Below are 14,073 nucleotides of genomic sequence, written 5' to 3' on the forward strand. Positions count from 1 at the left end.
GAATTCTATGTCACTGCTCTTTGACTCCGCTGAAATAACGCCTTAGCATCAGATCAAATTTGGCCTATTCTTTTCCATTTCCCATTCTCTCCTCCCCCAACCTCAGTAACAGTAAAACATAAACAAACACAGAAAGTATTGGATCTTTGCAATGTCTAATAAGCTGCAGAGATAATAAACTTGCTCTGTTTTGTGAAGCTACAGCTCATCTTCCTCTCAGAGAATGACAAGTTGACTCAGCTGCTGGGGTTGAGTTGACATTTTGAGTTTCTGTAGTCTCTGAGGCCGTGTGTTCACAAAGCGTTTTTTCCCCCCTGAAGCTAGCTCATTTTCCCAATTGTTTTCAATGGGAGTGCCGCGTTTTTAAAATGGCAGGTTGGGAGGTGTGTGTGTGTGTGTGTGTGTGAGATGGGGGGGGGGGGGGGGGGCATTGAAAACAATTATATCATTAAAAACGTAACATTCTCATTTTCAGGAAGCATTGTATGTGGGAGGGACAAGACCCATCCATCATTTTAAGACCAATGATTTTGACCCACTCACATCAAGCGCTCACAGCTAGGCATTTTCAGCTCGCTAAAAATGCTTTAGTAGACACACGGCCATATTCGTGCTCACAAACGCAGTCGCAGACAAATGAAATGCTTAGTTTTGAATAATTTTACCTTCCGGATCAAAGGTCTGGAATACTCGTCTGGCCTGCTCCGATGGGGACTCGGGGGCAACCAAAGCCATCTCCTAGAGAGAGAAGGAAATATGAAATAGAAATGAGTGTTGTGGTATGGGAGGCATTTTTGCGATGTTAAAATACTCTTATTCCAAGTTTAATGTGTAGAGACAAAGATAAGCTGTTCATAAGTTCATTTCCTGTTCATGAGTGGATGAGGGAGTGCTGAGTTCGTTTGGCCTGAGTGTGACCATTCTTTTTGAGGAGCCGGGAGACATGAACCGATGATGCAATGTGCATTAAGGGCCTTTGCTGAAATATGACAGTAAATATCTTGAAAATGTTTACATGAACTGTACTTGCATCATTTTGTTAGTGTGTGCATTTTTGAAGGGAATGAGTGTGTGATTGTGTTTTGGGAGTGTAAATGATCAGGAAATAAACTCATAAATGGCAAAATTGTACTTCCACCAAAAAATCTTGTAGATCTTTAATGAAAACAATCTTCTATCTCTCTCCCACATGCACACAACTCACAAACAGACTACGGATTTCGCTGATTAATAGAAAACAAACCAAGATCCATGTGTGTTTGTTCCTGGGACAACAAAACACATCTGTGTGTGTGTGTGTGTGTGTGTGTGTGTGTGTGTGTGTGTGTGTGTGTAAAAAAACGACTCAAGCTGGAATATGCAGAGTCAGCATGTACAGCTGAATCACGTACAGCTAAAACAGTTCACAGAGTTTTCCATCTGTACATTCCAATAACGTTCACAGTGTCATTTAGCCTCATATAGGAATAAAAATTCGTAACTATTGTAGACAGCATTTTTGGGCAGCATTTGAACGTTCATTACAATGTAGGCCTACAAGATGAAAGAAATATGCAATATCATGCACTACAAAGTATCGATAAAATATATCCACCTACTTAAAAATTTACTATTTAATCTTTGTTTCTTTAACCACCAAGTGACCAGAAAGTTTAAAATCAGTGCCATTTCAGTTAGGATGGTGACTAATAAGGTAGTTGCCTATCTAGGCAGTTAAAAATGTGGAACAGAGCTGGAGTGATGCAAACTTAATCTGACCTGTTTTGAACCCATTCACTCTGTCTTTCACTCACACACTTTCTGATTCCCATTATTAGAAGGGGAGGCAGGGGATTATGGGGTTAACTAGTTCTCATGCTGACTGATGGTAAGAACCAGGTCAAGTTATCAAAACACTGCATGGGAATTCATCAATACTCTTTGAATGTGGAGAACAAATTCCAATGGTAATATGAAGTAGTGTCTGTAATTAATAAACCGCAAAAGACTGCTGTTTAATTGTGTGCATACAAGTCTGCATGCTCTGAGTGAATGAGAGGCAGTTTCGTCTATACAAATAAAATAATTCAAAGTTTTTTTTTTTTCGATTACTTTGTAGTTTTGATTAAACTGTTAAAGTTTAACTAATTAATTTGTTTAACAGTTTTGATGACAAATTTGTACTAAAATCACAAAACACAGAATCCAGAAAAATCCAAACAGAACTTAAAAAAATAAACGTATAAATATGGACTTTGGGAAAGTACCCGATTATTGTTTAAATTTTAATAAATAAATAATACATTTTTAAAATTCAATTAATTAGACATGTTTTTAATGATAACATTTTTATTAAAGGTCCCATGGCATGAAAATGTCACTTTATGAGGTTTTTTAACATTAATATGAGCTCCCCTAGCCTGCCTATGGTCCCCCAGTGGTTAGAAATTGTGATAGGTGTAAACCAAGCCCTGGGTATCTTGCTCCGCCTTTGAGAAAATGAAAGCTCAGATGGGTGAATCTGGAATCTTCCCCTTATGTCGTCATAAGGGGAAAGGTTACCTCCCCTTCCTCTGCTTTGCCCGCAAAGAGAATTTGGCCCGCCCATGAGAATGAGCTACGGCCATGCGAGAGCGATATTGGTTTTTCCTCGAGAGACATCATGGCTTGCAAACGAGCGAAGCATGACAGTTGTTCAGTGTTTGGATGTACAAATGAACACAAAAGTATTTTTTTAGTTCCTTCATCCGAGCCTCTGAAGAACCAGTGGGTTATGTGAATTTCTGATGTGGAATTGTTCAAGTTCAGACAGATTATCTTTCTCTGAAAATCGTTCAATACTGTTTATGCATCAGTAAATCAAGCCAGTGACTAAATGATCAACTTCACGTTGTTTCTTTTAGTAGGATGAAAATAATCTTATTCAAACTGATTAAAATATATACAGAAAGCATCAAAGAACAATCCCTTTCCAATCGCCCAAGCTGTCAATCACACAGCGCGAGTTTATCTGGACACTTGCCAAAACTCATTATGAAATCAATGACACTGTTACACTGCACCACGAAGCTCTTACTGTGTTTACATCATGTTTGCATTGGTGAACGCATTAGTGAGGGTGCAGAAACTGTGTCGCAATAAGATCTTTATTCACGCGATCAACAGGCTGTCATCTGCTCAATGCTCATCACTGCAACCTTTTATGTGATGGGAATAGATCTAAATACTTAAAAAACTTCTCACGATTCGTTAATCTCGATAGCTGTAATAGTACAAAACGTATAATAGCTGTAATAGTAAAAGTTTTCGAGGGAGTTCCACATACAATGCTAGCTATTTCATATGCAAGCATGTCAGCCAATCACAGCAGTGGGCGTTTACACTGAAGTCTCACAGCAGACACGCCCCTTAAAACAGAGCATTTTCAAATCAGGACCCGGACCCGGATTAAACTCCCCCAGACCCGCCTAGAGGTACCGAGCTCGACCCACCACAAAAATACTGTGGGAAACACAATAGGCTATATCTATTGATGAAAAATACAAATTTAATTATTATTAATTACTATTAAAATAGATGATCAGGATTTTACCACCTCTGCCTCGTTTTGAGCCAGGAAAAACCCTGCTTGGCAATCACCCACAACACCTAGGCATCAAGTTTTGTACAGGCAAGACCCACTCACATTTTATTAAGAAAATCTAACAGTCTAGTAAAATATGAAGTGTTTTACTGCAATCAAAGAGAGCAAACATTAGCAATGAACATACAAACAAGGTCATGGAAGAGTGAACATAAACACAGGCGGTGTACTTTCACAGTATGCTTTCAGTGCAAAACTCACAAATATCTCCTCTTATTTCACAGAGAAAATATACAGCTCGCAGACGCAGTCACACTCAGACAGAGGGACAGAGCAACCGAAGAGATAAAACGCTGAAGAAAAAGAAGGTACAAAGGACTGAAAAAGTAGATGACAAAGAGAAGTTGCAGCTGGATACTGTTTGCTTTAATACTACAATTTGAGCTAGTCCTTCACACAGACAAACTAGACACCTTTCCAGTCGAATGGCATATATTCAGAATAAAATGAAACTTTCAGAGCCCTTGCCTGAGGCCATGTGGAGTTATAAACCCTCATTCCTCAAGTAATGATTTGTTAGTTTTAACTTATATCAGTAGCACGTAGTTCAGCAGTGGTGAAAGACTGAGAAAAATGAATGAGTGCTTATAAAAGTGAGAAGTTTCAATAGGTAGTGGATGCGGAGACATCTGCAATAAACTCTTAAAGGGATAGTTCACCCCAAAATAAATTATACTATAATTTACTCACCCTTAAGCCATCCTAGGTGTATATGATCTTCTTTCAGCCAAACACAATCGGAGTTATATTAAAAAATATCCTGGCTCTTCCAATCTTTATAATGAGAGTGAATAGTAAGTGAAGCGATACGTTTTTGTAAGGAAGTTTTTGTAAATGTCCCTATTTATAACTTTATAAAATATAAATCACTGGCTAACGGCCAGTAACGGCCATCCACGAGTCTAGTTCCAGAGGAAGAGTGACCTCTGACCTGACGTAGGACATAAGATGTAGGAGTAGTGTAAGCTTAGGTGAGAGAAGACGCCTCTCACGGTTGAAACAAATAGGGTTGGGCAACAAACTTAAGCTCCTCCATCATTTCGCTTTAAAAATTCTCATTTTAGAACTTAGAATTCGTGACCAGTGTTTTTGTTTTGCTCAATCATCCTCTCTCTCTCTCTTTAAAAACAAAATTAGCTATAATCATGAATTATGTTCAGATTCTAAACATATAACAGTGAGGTTGTTTTAGTCAGATTCCAAGCATTACTCAGTGATGTTAAAACAGGGTAGACTTTTCCTTTTAAAGTCAGAAAGTCTCTCTCAGGTACTTTTTTATCCCTGTATGAACCAAACCCATATTAAGTGTTAATTTTTTTTTGTTTCATCTGACCATAGAACACGTCCTGTTTGAAGTTCCAGTAGTGTCAGTTACTTTTCAAACATTCTATGGACAGATGAAACAAAAACAAAAAAATTGCTTTTTGGCAGCAAACACTTAAGATGGGTTTGGTGCACACAGGGATAAAAAACTACCCCATGTGTAAAATGAAATACTCTGCTGTATCTTTAATGCTGTGGGCCTAATTTTCTGCCAGAGGTCCTGGACATCTTGTTCAGATACATGGCATCATGGATTCGATCAAATATCAACAGATAAAAAAATCTAAACCTGACAACCTCTGCTAGAAATCTTATAATGGGCCATGTTTGGATCTTCCAACAGGACACTGATCCAAACACAAACATCAAAATCAAAACAAAAATGGGTCACTGAGCACAAAACCAAGCATCTGCAATGGCCATCCCAGTCCCTGACCTGAACCCTATAGAAAATGAGTGGGCTGAACTGAAGAGAAGCACCAACATGGATCTGGGAATCTGAAGTATCTGGAGAGATTCTATATAGAGGAATGGTCTCTGATCTCTTGTCAGGTGTTCTCCAAACTCATCAGGCATTGTAGGAGAAGACTCAGAGCTGTTATCTTAGAAAAAGGAGGTTGCAAAAAGTATTTAATAAAAGAGGGCAAATAATTGTTCCCAACGTGTTTTGGAGAAAAACATTTATTTCATAATGTGATTTTCCTCCCACTTTCAATTCTTTTACTTCAATGAAAGGTTAGATTTTTGCAATTTGTTATAAATAAAATATCAAAAGGATTAACAAGGCAGATTTATTTTTTACAGCCATCTTTGATCATATTTACCAAGGGGGCAAATAGTTCTAACCAGCACCGTATATATATATTAGCATACTTTATAATAGTAAAATGTGGTGTTTAATGCTGTCATGTTGGGAAGTAAAGAGAGAATATAATTGGGAATGCCTACCAAAATTACTTGTTTTTCAAGCGTCTCTGTCTTCGAATCCAAGTCAAGTCGCAACTTAAGTGTGACTCAAGTCCAAATCGCAGACTGGAGATTCCATCTTTAGTATAATGTTGTTGTTTTTTTCACTTGGATGTGAAAACAATTCTCTTAGCGAATGCTGTAAAATATACAGGGAAACTTGTAACTTTGTACTGTACATTATTATAGTGATTTTAAAAACTATGCAGTTCAAGTGCTATTTGTTTAACTGGTCAAAACTGCTCAGTGAATACCAACTTAAGTAAACAGTATTTCTTGTGTAAAACTGTTCTTATAAATCATTTTTAAATGTATTTTTATATCATTGAAAGTAATGATACCTTGATGCTGATTCAGTAACTGCATAAAGACAGACATAAGTCAGTCATTGTGGAGAATGTCAATGAAGCAAAATGTTTTGTTGGTCAGAAATCTCAACACGCTTAGTGTGTGTGTGCACCGACATCAAGTATATCTGTCATGACACTTATTTGTGCACATAAACCCTTCACCTCACCTTTCTCGCACACAAACACGCTCTGAGGCTCCATGCTAATAGCAAATGAGTGCATGTCTTGTCATAAAGTCTGACCCCTGGTGACAAAAACAACATGCTGTTCCGCTGATGTTTACACTGTGGCTTCACAACAATGCAACCAGGCCTGTAATCAACCCTGCTGAGTCAGCGTTCCTCCATCTCTTGCACACACACATAAGTCACACATAATAGAGGGGAATTACAGAGCAGCAAGTTGGGCAAAGACTTCAGCTCGAGGAAGGATGGTTCTGCACGATGAGTGATCTGACCCAGACGGATATATGGAGTCACACAGAAGTGGGATGCTCGTCAAGGACCTGCTATTCTGGATGGTTTTGGGTTTCAGGGACATAAAGAAAATAAAGCCTCATGTATTGACTAAAAAGTAACAAAAAAAGACTGAAATGCAGAATGCTAAAACGAAGTTAACATGGTCATAAATTACACTTAGTAAAGGAGCACTGTCAAGTCATGTATGTGTTTTCAGGCCAAATTCCTTGAGCGTTTCTGTCAGGGCATCGGCAAATATTCCTAATCTCGCTCTGTGCGCTTCGATACGGTTATATTATATACGCCTGTTTATAAAAAAAAGGCTCAGCGAGCATAATTATTCAACATATCTGTAAGGCAGAGTCTCGTATAAAGAATCCTGAGTCTGGCTTTCATTACTTTCCTGAGACCCAAATACATGCACACACACTCTAGAGACGGCAACAGTCAGAGGCCATAGATGGAGATCAGAAATTCTCTCACACAAGAGAGAGAAAAGCCAATAGATGCAGATGACTGAGCTTCAGAAATATCCATGAGATTGTTCATGAATCTCTCATGAACGCACACACAGAATCACTTTAACAGCGTTTATCGGGCAGTGTTTTCTTTTGCAAATGTGAAGAATAAAGTACTTCGCTTATACAAGCTGAAGAGAAATAAAGTAAAAAAAGACCTTATCCTCAATTCTAAGAAAGTAATTTGATTAAATAAAAGTATCAAATCTGTGATAAAAAGTCATATGTGGATGAGTGATAAAAGAAAATGTCAATAGTGTGCTCAACTCTGTTTTTAGAAAGTTTGGAATAAAAACGGTCTGTGTTTAACCTTAAAAGGTGATGTGAGATTGTTCATTAGACCGAACATGAGTTTTTTACACTCCTGTCATCCACACAAACCCCAGGCCAGTCTGATACATTCCAGCTCCAGCAAGATAAAAATCCCAAGGTTAAATTCAGATCAGATTCAAGCGGATTCCATCTGGCCCTCAAATCCATTTCTCAATTTAACTGTAGTAGGAATTAAAGGGACACATGTTGACACTGATCATTAATTTTCACATCAGAGTGTGCAATTTTAGGTGCCCTGAGTTGAGCATAGTTTAACTTTATCCAAATGAGCAGCAACACAATAAAGTAACTACCAATGGGATTTTTTAAAAGTGTTGCTCACCTCACAGTGTCCTAATGGGACAAGACAATTGCTAGTTGTTGGTATAATGACTCTTCTAAAATCAAAGAATCAAAAACATATAGCATATAATACTGCATAAATTAAATAGAGATGGATCTTTATAAAGTTACAAATGCTATTCAGTCAAGAGCAGTGAGTCATTTCTTTGTATTATTATAATTAACATTAAAACACAGCAGCAGGTTTATTAGGCTGCTGTCCCTTTAAGACTGAATGCATGGATCCCATTTGAATATACTGTCTACGTTCACTTGAGATATAACCGACTAGGATACTCGCCAAGAAGGACGTTTTTACATAATTTTGTGTGAATTCGTCCATTCATGCGCAAGACTTGAAAGAGAATTCAATTCAGTATTCGTGCGCTGTCTGAGACAGCAAACACTAAGATGTGATTTTTGCAGCACGCACTTCAGATGTTTGCGTTCATGAAACTTCTTGACCTGCAAACGTCCTTTAATAATGTAGGGAACCACCCGTTATACATAAAAATCACAAAACAGTTTAACTGTTTTAACCGTCATGTTTAACTTGTATACGATTTAGTTTTAATCCAAATGACACATTTGCTGAGTGAACGACCAGCAATGAAGACCATTCAACAGAAGTGCTCTCTCTTTCTCTGTCAGTTAAATTTAATAATACAAGTAAAACTTGTTTTACTTTCTTTGCCATTGACATATCTGACTGAACTACAAACTTTCCACTGATGTCTGTGAAAAAGGGATGTGCTCAAGTTCACGCGTCTATGCCACTGCACGCTCAATCCACTGCGCATTTTCGCAGATCAGCTTGCGCAGCACAGATATATAGGCGTTGCTACATTAACGTTTAATAGTCCACTAATAAGACACATTTACTTCACAGACAGTCTTCTCTTTTATCTCCATTATACTCTGTTGTCTGTTTCTTTGTCTGGACACAAACACTGTACACACGCTGCATGGTATCGGAGCAGTACGAGAGCGCAGTATTGGGCCCGATATTGATAATGGTATCGGTATTGGTGCATCCCTAATTTTAATAAATAAATAGCTAAGAGAAAATTGCTTTCATATGCAAGTAAAAAGGACATTATATACTCCCCTTCAAAAGAAGTAAAAAAATTGTTTTAAGAAATTCTTAACACTACGTTTTTTCTTTTTAGCAAGAACACATTGACCAAAAGCGACAGTAAAGACTTTTACATTGTTACAAAACAAATTTGCATATTAGAATGATTTCTAAAGGATCATGTGACAGCAACCAACAGTTGACTAGCAACCAACAGTAGAGCAACTTGGTGACCTGCTGCAATTTAAATCGGTGTGAATGTCCCTTCAGACAACACAATCCTAACTCTGAACTGACTATGTTTTGTAAAAGACCCCAAGTTATCACTGAAACTTTCAACCAAATAAGATTAGCCTTGAAGGAAAGATTGGCATCTCGGAGAGAGTCTGGGTCATATGCAAAGGTTCATGTGTTTTAAGGTGAAAATCCATTCACGAAAGTCTTCTCAGCAGTCAAACTACGAACAACAAGCACTGTGTTTAACCAACATCAAAGCAGCACCAACAATTACACTGTTACATTAGTCACATTACCACTTACTGCTACCAGACCATTGTAACTCAAACTACAGGTAGATCTGCTCCTCTGAAGTTCTCCACTACATAGAAATGTCACCAGCATCAGACAGCAGCGGTTTAGACACCCGATATGTCAGAGCTGGCTGGGTCAGAGACTAGACTATCACATCCACTCTTTTACTCCCTCTGGCGTCTCCCTCTTTAAGCCATGGTCTTTACGTTTCTACATTTAACACTATCTGCCCATCTCCTTGTCGTTCTCTCATTGTGTGCATGTCTTTTGTTGGTGAAGTATTCCCTATACAGGCATCAGTGTTAGTGAGAGGCCACTAAAGAGGTCATTGTTGTGGGTTAAGAGGGATGTGAGGCCCTGCATGTATTATGAGCCCCTTGGGTACGAAATAGTGTGTGTATGTTTTGCTATACAGCCATGTAGAGCCTTGATAGAGATTAAAACCAAGGCAAGACTGATGATGGCATATGTATGATTGTAAAGACCTGTTCACACCAAAGACGATAACCATAATGATAACTATAAAGTTTAAATAATCATTTTTTAATCCTATGAGAACAGCACAGTCAACACCACAATTACAATGATAAAGACAGAGAAATTACATTGTTGGAATAACTTCCAGAATGACAAATGATAAAAACGATAAAAACATTGACAGCCAATCAGAATGACGACTTTAAAATGCTTCAGTGTTTACAGCGGCCGATGACATAAATGCTGCACCCTCATAATACACAGAAAATTACCATTCGCTGGTGTGGACGCTCATTTAGTTATTGTAATATTTATTCATGTCCTGAACAAGCCTTAAGAGGTTGTGTTTACTAATTCCCACAGAATTGCGTGTTCGTTACTATGTGTGCGTAAATGCGGTACTACAAAGCTGAAGCATGTGTAATAGATCAGATCCCACTAAAGGAATGATTAATGATATGTCAGGCAGCACAATGCCTAAGAGGGACAACTGTCTGATGAAACTGGAAACACACGTAGTGTCTGATGAGACCGGATTCTATTAAGCTATATTATTTTCCATCCTTCCTATTCTGTTCTTTTACATATGTTAGTGTATATCCCACAGTGCCATCCTTTCATGGAAGACATGTAAGAATGTGATGATCGAAGTCTTTCAGGCTGGTAGAAATCAGAGCCTGTGTTGGTTTCGGCTCACATTCACTGTCGTGCTAATGCTGTGAGAACACGGTGGTCCTGCGTGAAGGTACAAAAGATTGAGAGCTTGTTGCGGTAGCAGAGCAGGGCTCTACAGAAGCGTGACCGCCACAGTGAGGTGAGCTCCTGTGGGACTCACAAAAATAAGGCGAGTGTTTGTGTTTGGGGGCATGGAGTCAGTAAATTAGCAGAGGATGACAGAGCACTGGGGTGCACCAGACGACTTTACCAGCATTGCAGGTTTTTTTCCCCCCTCTCAAAAAGCTCTGTTTCAAAACCTAGTGAGCAGTCTGACTCTCTATGGTCTACTCAGGCAGTTGCCTTCTAAGACAACATCCTAACTGTCATGGAACCTTATAAGTGAGCAGTTTCAAATGCTCAATAGTTTTAATAGTTTTCTGATAGCAAGTTACAAATAAAAGGTACAATTACCCATTTCAACTACACTTTTACAGCACTACTTTTATCAATATTTTAGCATGAAATGTTAGTTAACCCTCAAATACCCAGCATAGTAGAATTGTAACGTTTGTAAAAAAAAGAAAAAAGCATTTAAATACCTATTTTCCATTAAAGTAGTAAATTTATCACATCAACAAATGGGGGTTGCAGTCACACTTTTTGCAGACAACAATTGATGCAGTCACACTTTTCATGACTGCATCCTTATGGTTGCAAATACATTTTTGTGCTGAATTTTGTTGTGAATAAGTGCATTTAAAAAAAGTTACAATTTTGCAACCCTAAATGTAACGAATTTGCAATGTTTTTATAAATTATGCAATGCAAACTGAGACAAAAAGAAAAAAAAGAAATCTACAACTAATGGTTTACTAAAGGCATGTAAAGGGTGGGGAAAAAACGTATGAATATGCATAAGGTTTTAATAATCATAAATTATAATTATATTAAAAGTGCTGGGCAACGATTATTCGCATCCAACATAAAAGTTTGTGTTTACATAATTTGTGTACTGTGTACAATTATTTTGAATATACACACACGCATGTATACATTTAAGAAATATTTGTGATATATACAGTATATATATATATATATATATATATATACATACATATATATATATATATTCATACATATATACATTAATATATATACACACACACACATAATTTATATTATATATTTATTATATATATATATATATATATATTTATTATAACATTTTTCTTAAACATATACATGCATGTGTGTGTACAAAATAATTATACACAGTACACACACATATTATGTAAACACAAACTTTTATTTTGGATGTGATTAATCGTTGCCCAGCACTAATTAAAAATAAATAATTTTTGAATAAAAATTTAATAAATTCAAGGAATTACAAATATTGTCAATCAATATTTTTCTTACTTTGCCCACCAGCTTGCTTTTTTATTTTTTACCGGGCACATCTGAGTCTGCATTATGAGATTGCCTTCTCTGTGAAGGATAAAATGAAATCTTCGTGTCAATCTTCGTAAGCATACACATGATGCCTCAAAATATTTTCTCCATAAGCAGCTCATGTTTTGGAAAAGAGCCATGAACTTCCCCAGTTTTGTAGCACCATCATTTACAAAGTCTTTTGCTCCAAGCAGGGGGCCGAATTGGAAACTGGACGAAAACAGCTTTGTGAGCTAAGGGCCAGTTGTGGTGGTTTGTGGGTATAAGAAGGGATCAGGCCCCTGAAGGGTGGACAGGAAGGAGAGGAGGACCAAGGGATCAGTAAAGAGATGAGGATGTTAACCTCATCAGAGCTGAGACAGAATGTAGTCTGATGAGTAGAATAAGGAAGGAAGGAAGGAAGGGACAAGAAGAAGGTTAACATCCCATTTTAAGATACAAAGGGCCTCCAGAGAGACCCGAGCAGGATGGAAGGAAATAAGGGATGTGAATCTCATCACTTCAAATCAAAGAAGAGAGCTTGAAAGCAGCTTTAAGAGGAAAGGTAAAAGTGAAAGCGTTCAAAGAGGGACACCAACATCTTGGTGTCCAACACAGGCAACAGCATCAATACACCCATTAATCACCTTGTGAGTGGGTGTGTGAGCAAGAGAAGCATCAGATTTGGTATAAACAGGGCTACTGTGGTTCAGCAGTCACGGATCGTGTTTCTCTGCATTACACGGTCATGGATACCAGTGTGCTGCGTTAAAAGCTGCTATTCCATTACTCTCTGTCTTCAGGGTGTGTGTGGCTGTCTGTCTACTGGGACTTGAGATCATTCCTTTAGTGTCGACTGCTGTGTCTGTGTCCGTGGCCCTCTCAGGACCTCTGTAAAAGGTCATTTGTGTAGTGTCTGCTGCTTTGTGTGCACGCAAATCAGATAAGAGTGGAACACAAACCCTATTAGAAGCTAAAAGCAGAGACATAGTGACAAACAAAGACGGTAACGGGAGTATGGATCCGATGGGAGACAGGCTTAAAACTTGTCATTAGAGACACCTAACTCATGTGCACAGAGAGAGAGAAAAAAAGCCACCTTCCATGACACAACTGTAAACACAAATCAGTCTTCATGTCTAATTTATAGTTGTTTAGAATACTGATAATATTTATTTCAATTCATAGATAATCTGCAATATGAGGATATATTTTTATATAAACATAAGGAAATATAAAAACATATTTATATAAAAATGAGCAATTCAGACAGATGCTGAACAAATAAAAAAAAATAAAAATCTAAATAAATAAAATATGATAATATTGGACAGCACAGATATGGTTATCCATTTAAAAACAAAAAACAGGGTGTTGCAGGACAATAAAGAAGTCAAAATAAACAGAATTTTATCAGAGATCAAGCTAGTCCACAATTAGTCCAAAGGCTTCCTGTTAACAGCTGCTCTTTGGGTTGTCGTTTGAGAGCTTTTCCACTCTCTGAGGGCCTGGCAGAGTGGATGACTCTTCTGGTGACTCCAGCGGGAAAACTAAACCAGATGGACACGCAGAGACCCTGAGCTCTAGGGGGAAAGAGATCGGCTTTCCTAACGGAAATCGTGGCATTACTCACCTGAGGCTATGCTCCTGCTAACCATCCCCAGAGATAAGGTGGAATGAGAAAAGTGGGTGCCCTGTGAGAGCATAAGGGTTAAACTGATTGTGTATGTGTGCGTATCTGAACAGGGCTGCTGTTTGTACAAGAGAGCAGAGAGTAACAGGCCCTTAAATCAGTAAGATCTTCTAAAGCTCATGGGAATGGAGGAGCTATGAGTGTGAGAATGTGTGAAATCTGCTGGAGGTTGAATGAAGAGAGGACTGGAACAAACCATGTAGCTCTCCACCAAGCTGCTTTATTCACACAATTATTTAATAAAGGGCCATCACAATAAGCTAATGAGATTTTTAAAAAATTATAATATCCGAGCAGTGATGGAGAAACTGATATTTG

The 14,073-nt window shown here is 37.9% G+C and overlaps 1 protein-coding gene across 1 annotated transcript in view; it reads right to left on the reverse strand.

Annotated features, from left to right (window-relative positions):
• mindy3 (MINDY lysine 48 deubiquitinase 3) overlaps positions 1 to 14,073 on the reverse strand; it is a 43,546-nt gene that overhangs the window by 13,315 nt on the left and 16,158 nt on the right. Inside the window, exon 11 of the mRNA XM_082148757.1 lies at positions 666 to 738. Within this exon, the coding sequence (XP_082004883.1) occupies positions 666 to 738 (73 nt within the window). The remainder of the gene's footprint in view (positions 1 to 665; positions 739 to 14,073) is intronic.

This window comes from Leuciscus leuciscus (genome assembly GCF_965113295.1).
Source record: "Leuciscus leuciscus genome assembly, chromosome: 20".
Classification (NCBI taxonomy): Eukaryota; Metazoa; Chordata; class Actinopteri; order Cypriniformes; family Leuciscidae; genus Leuciscus; species Leuciscus leuciscus.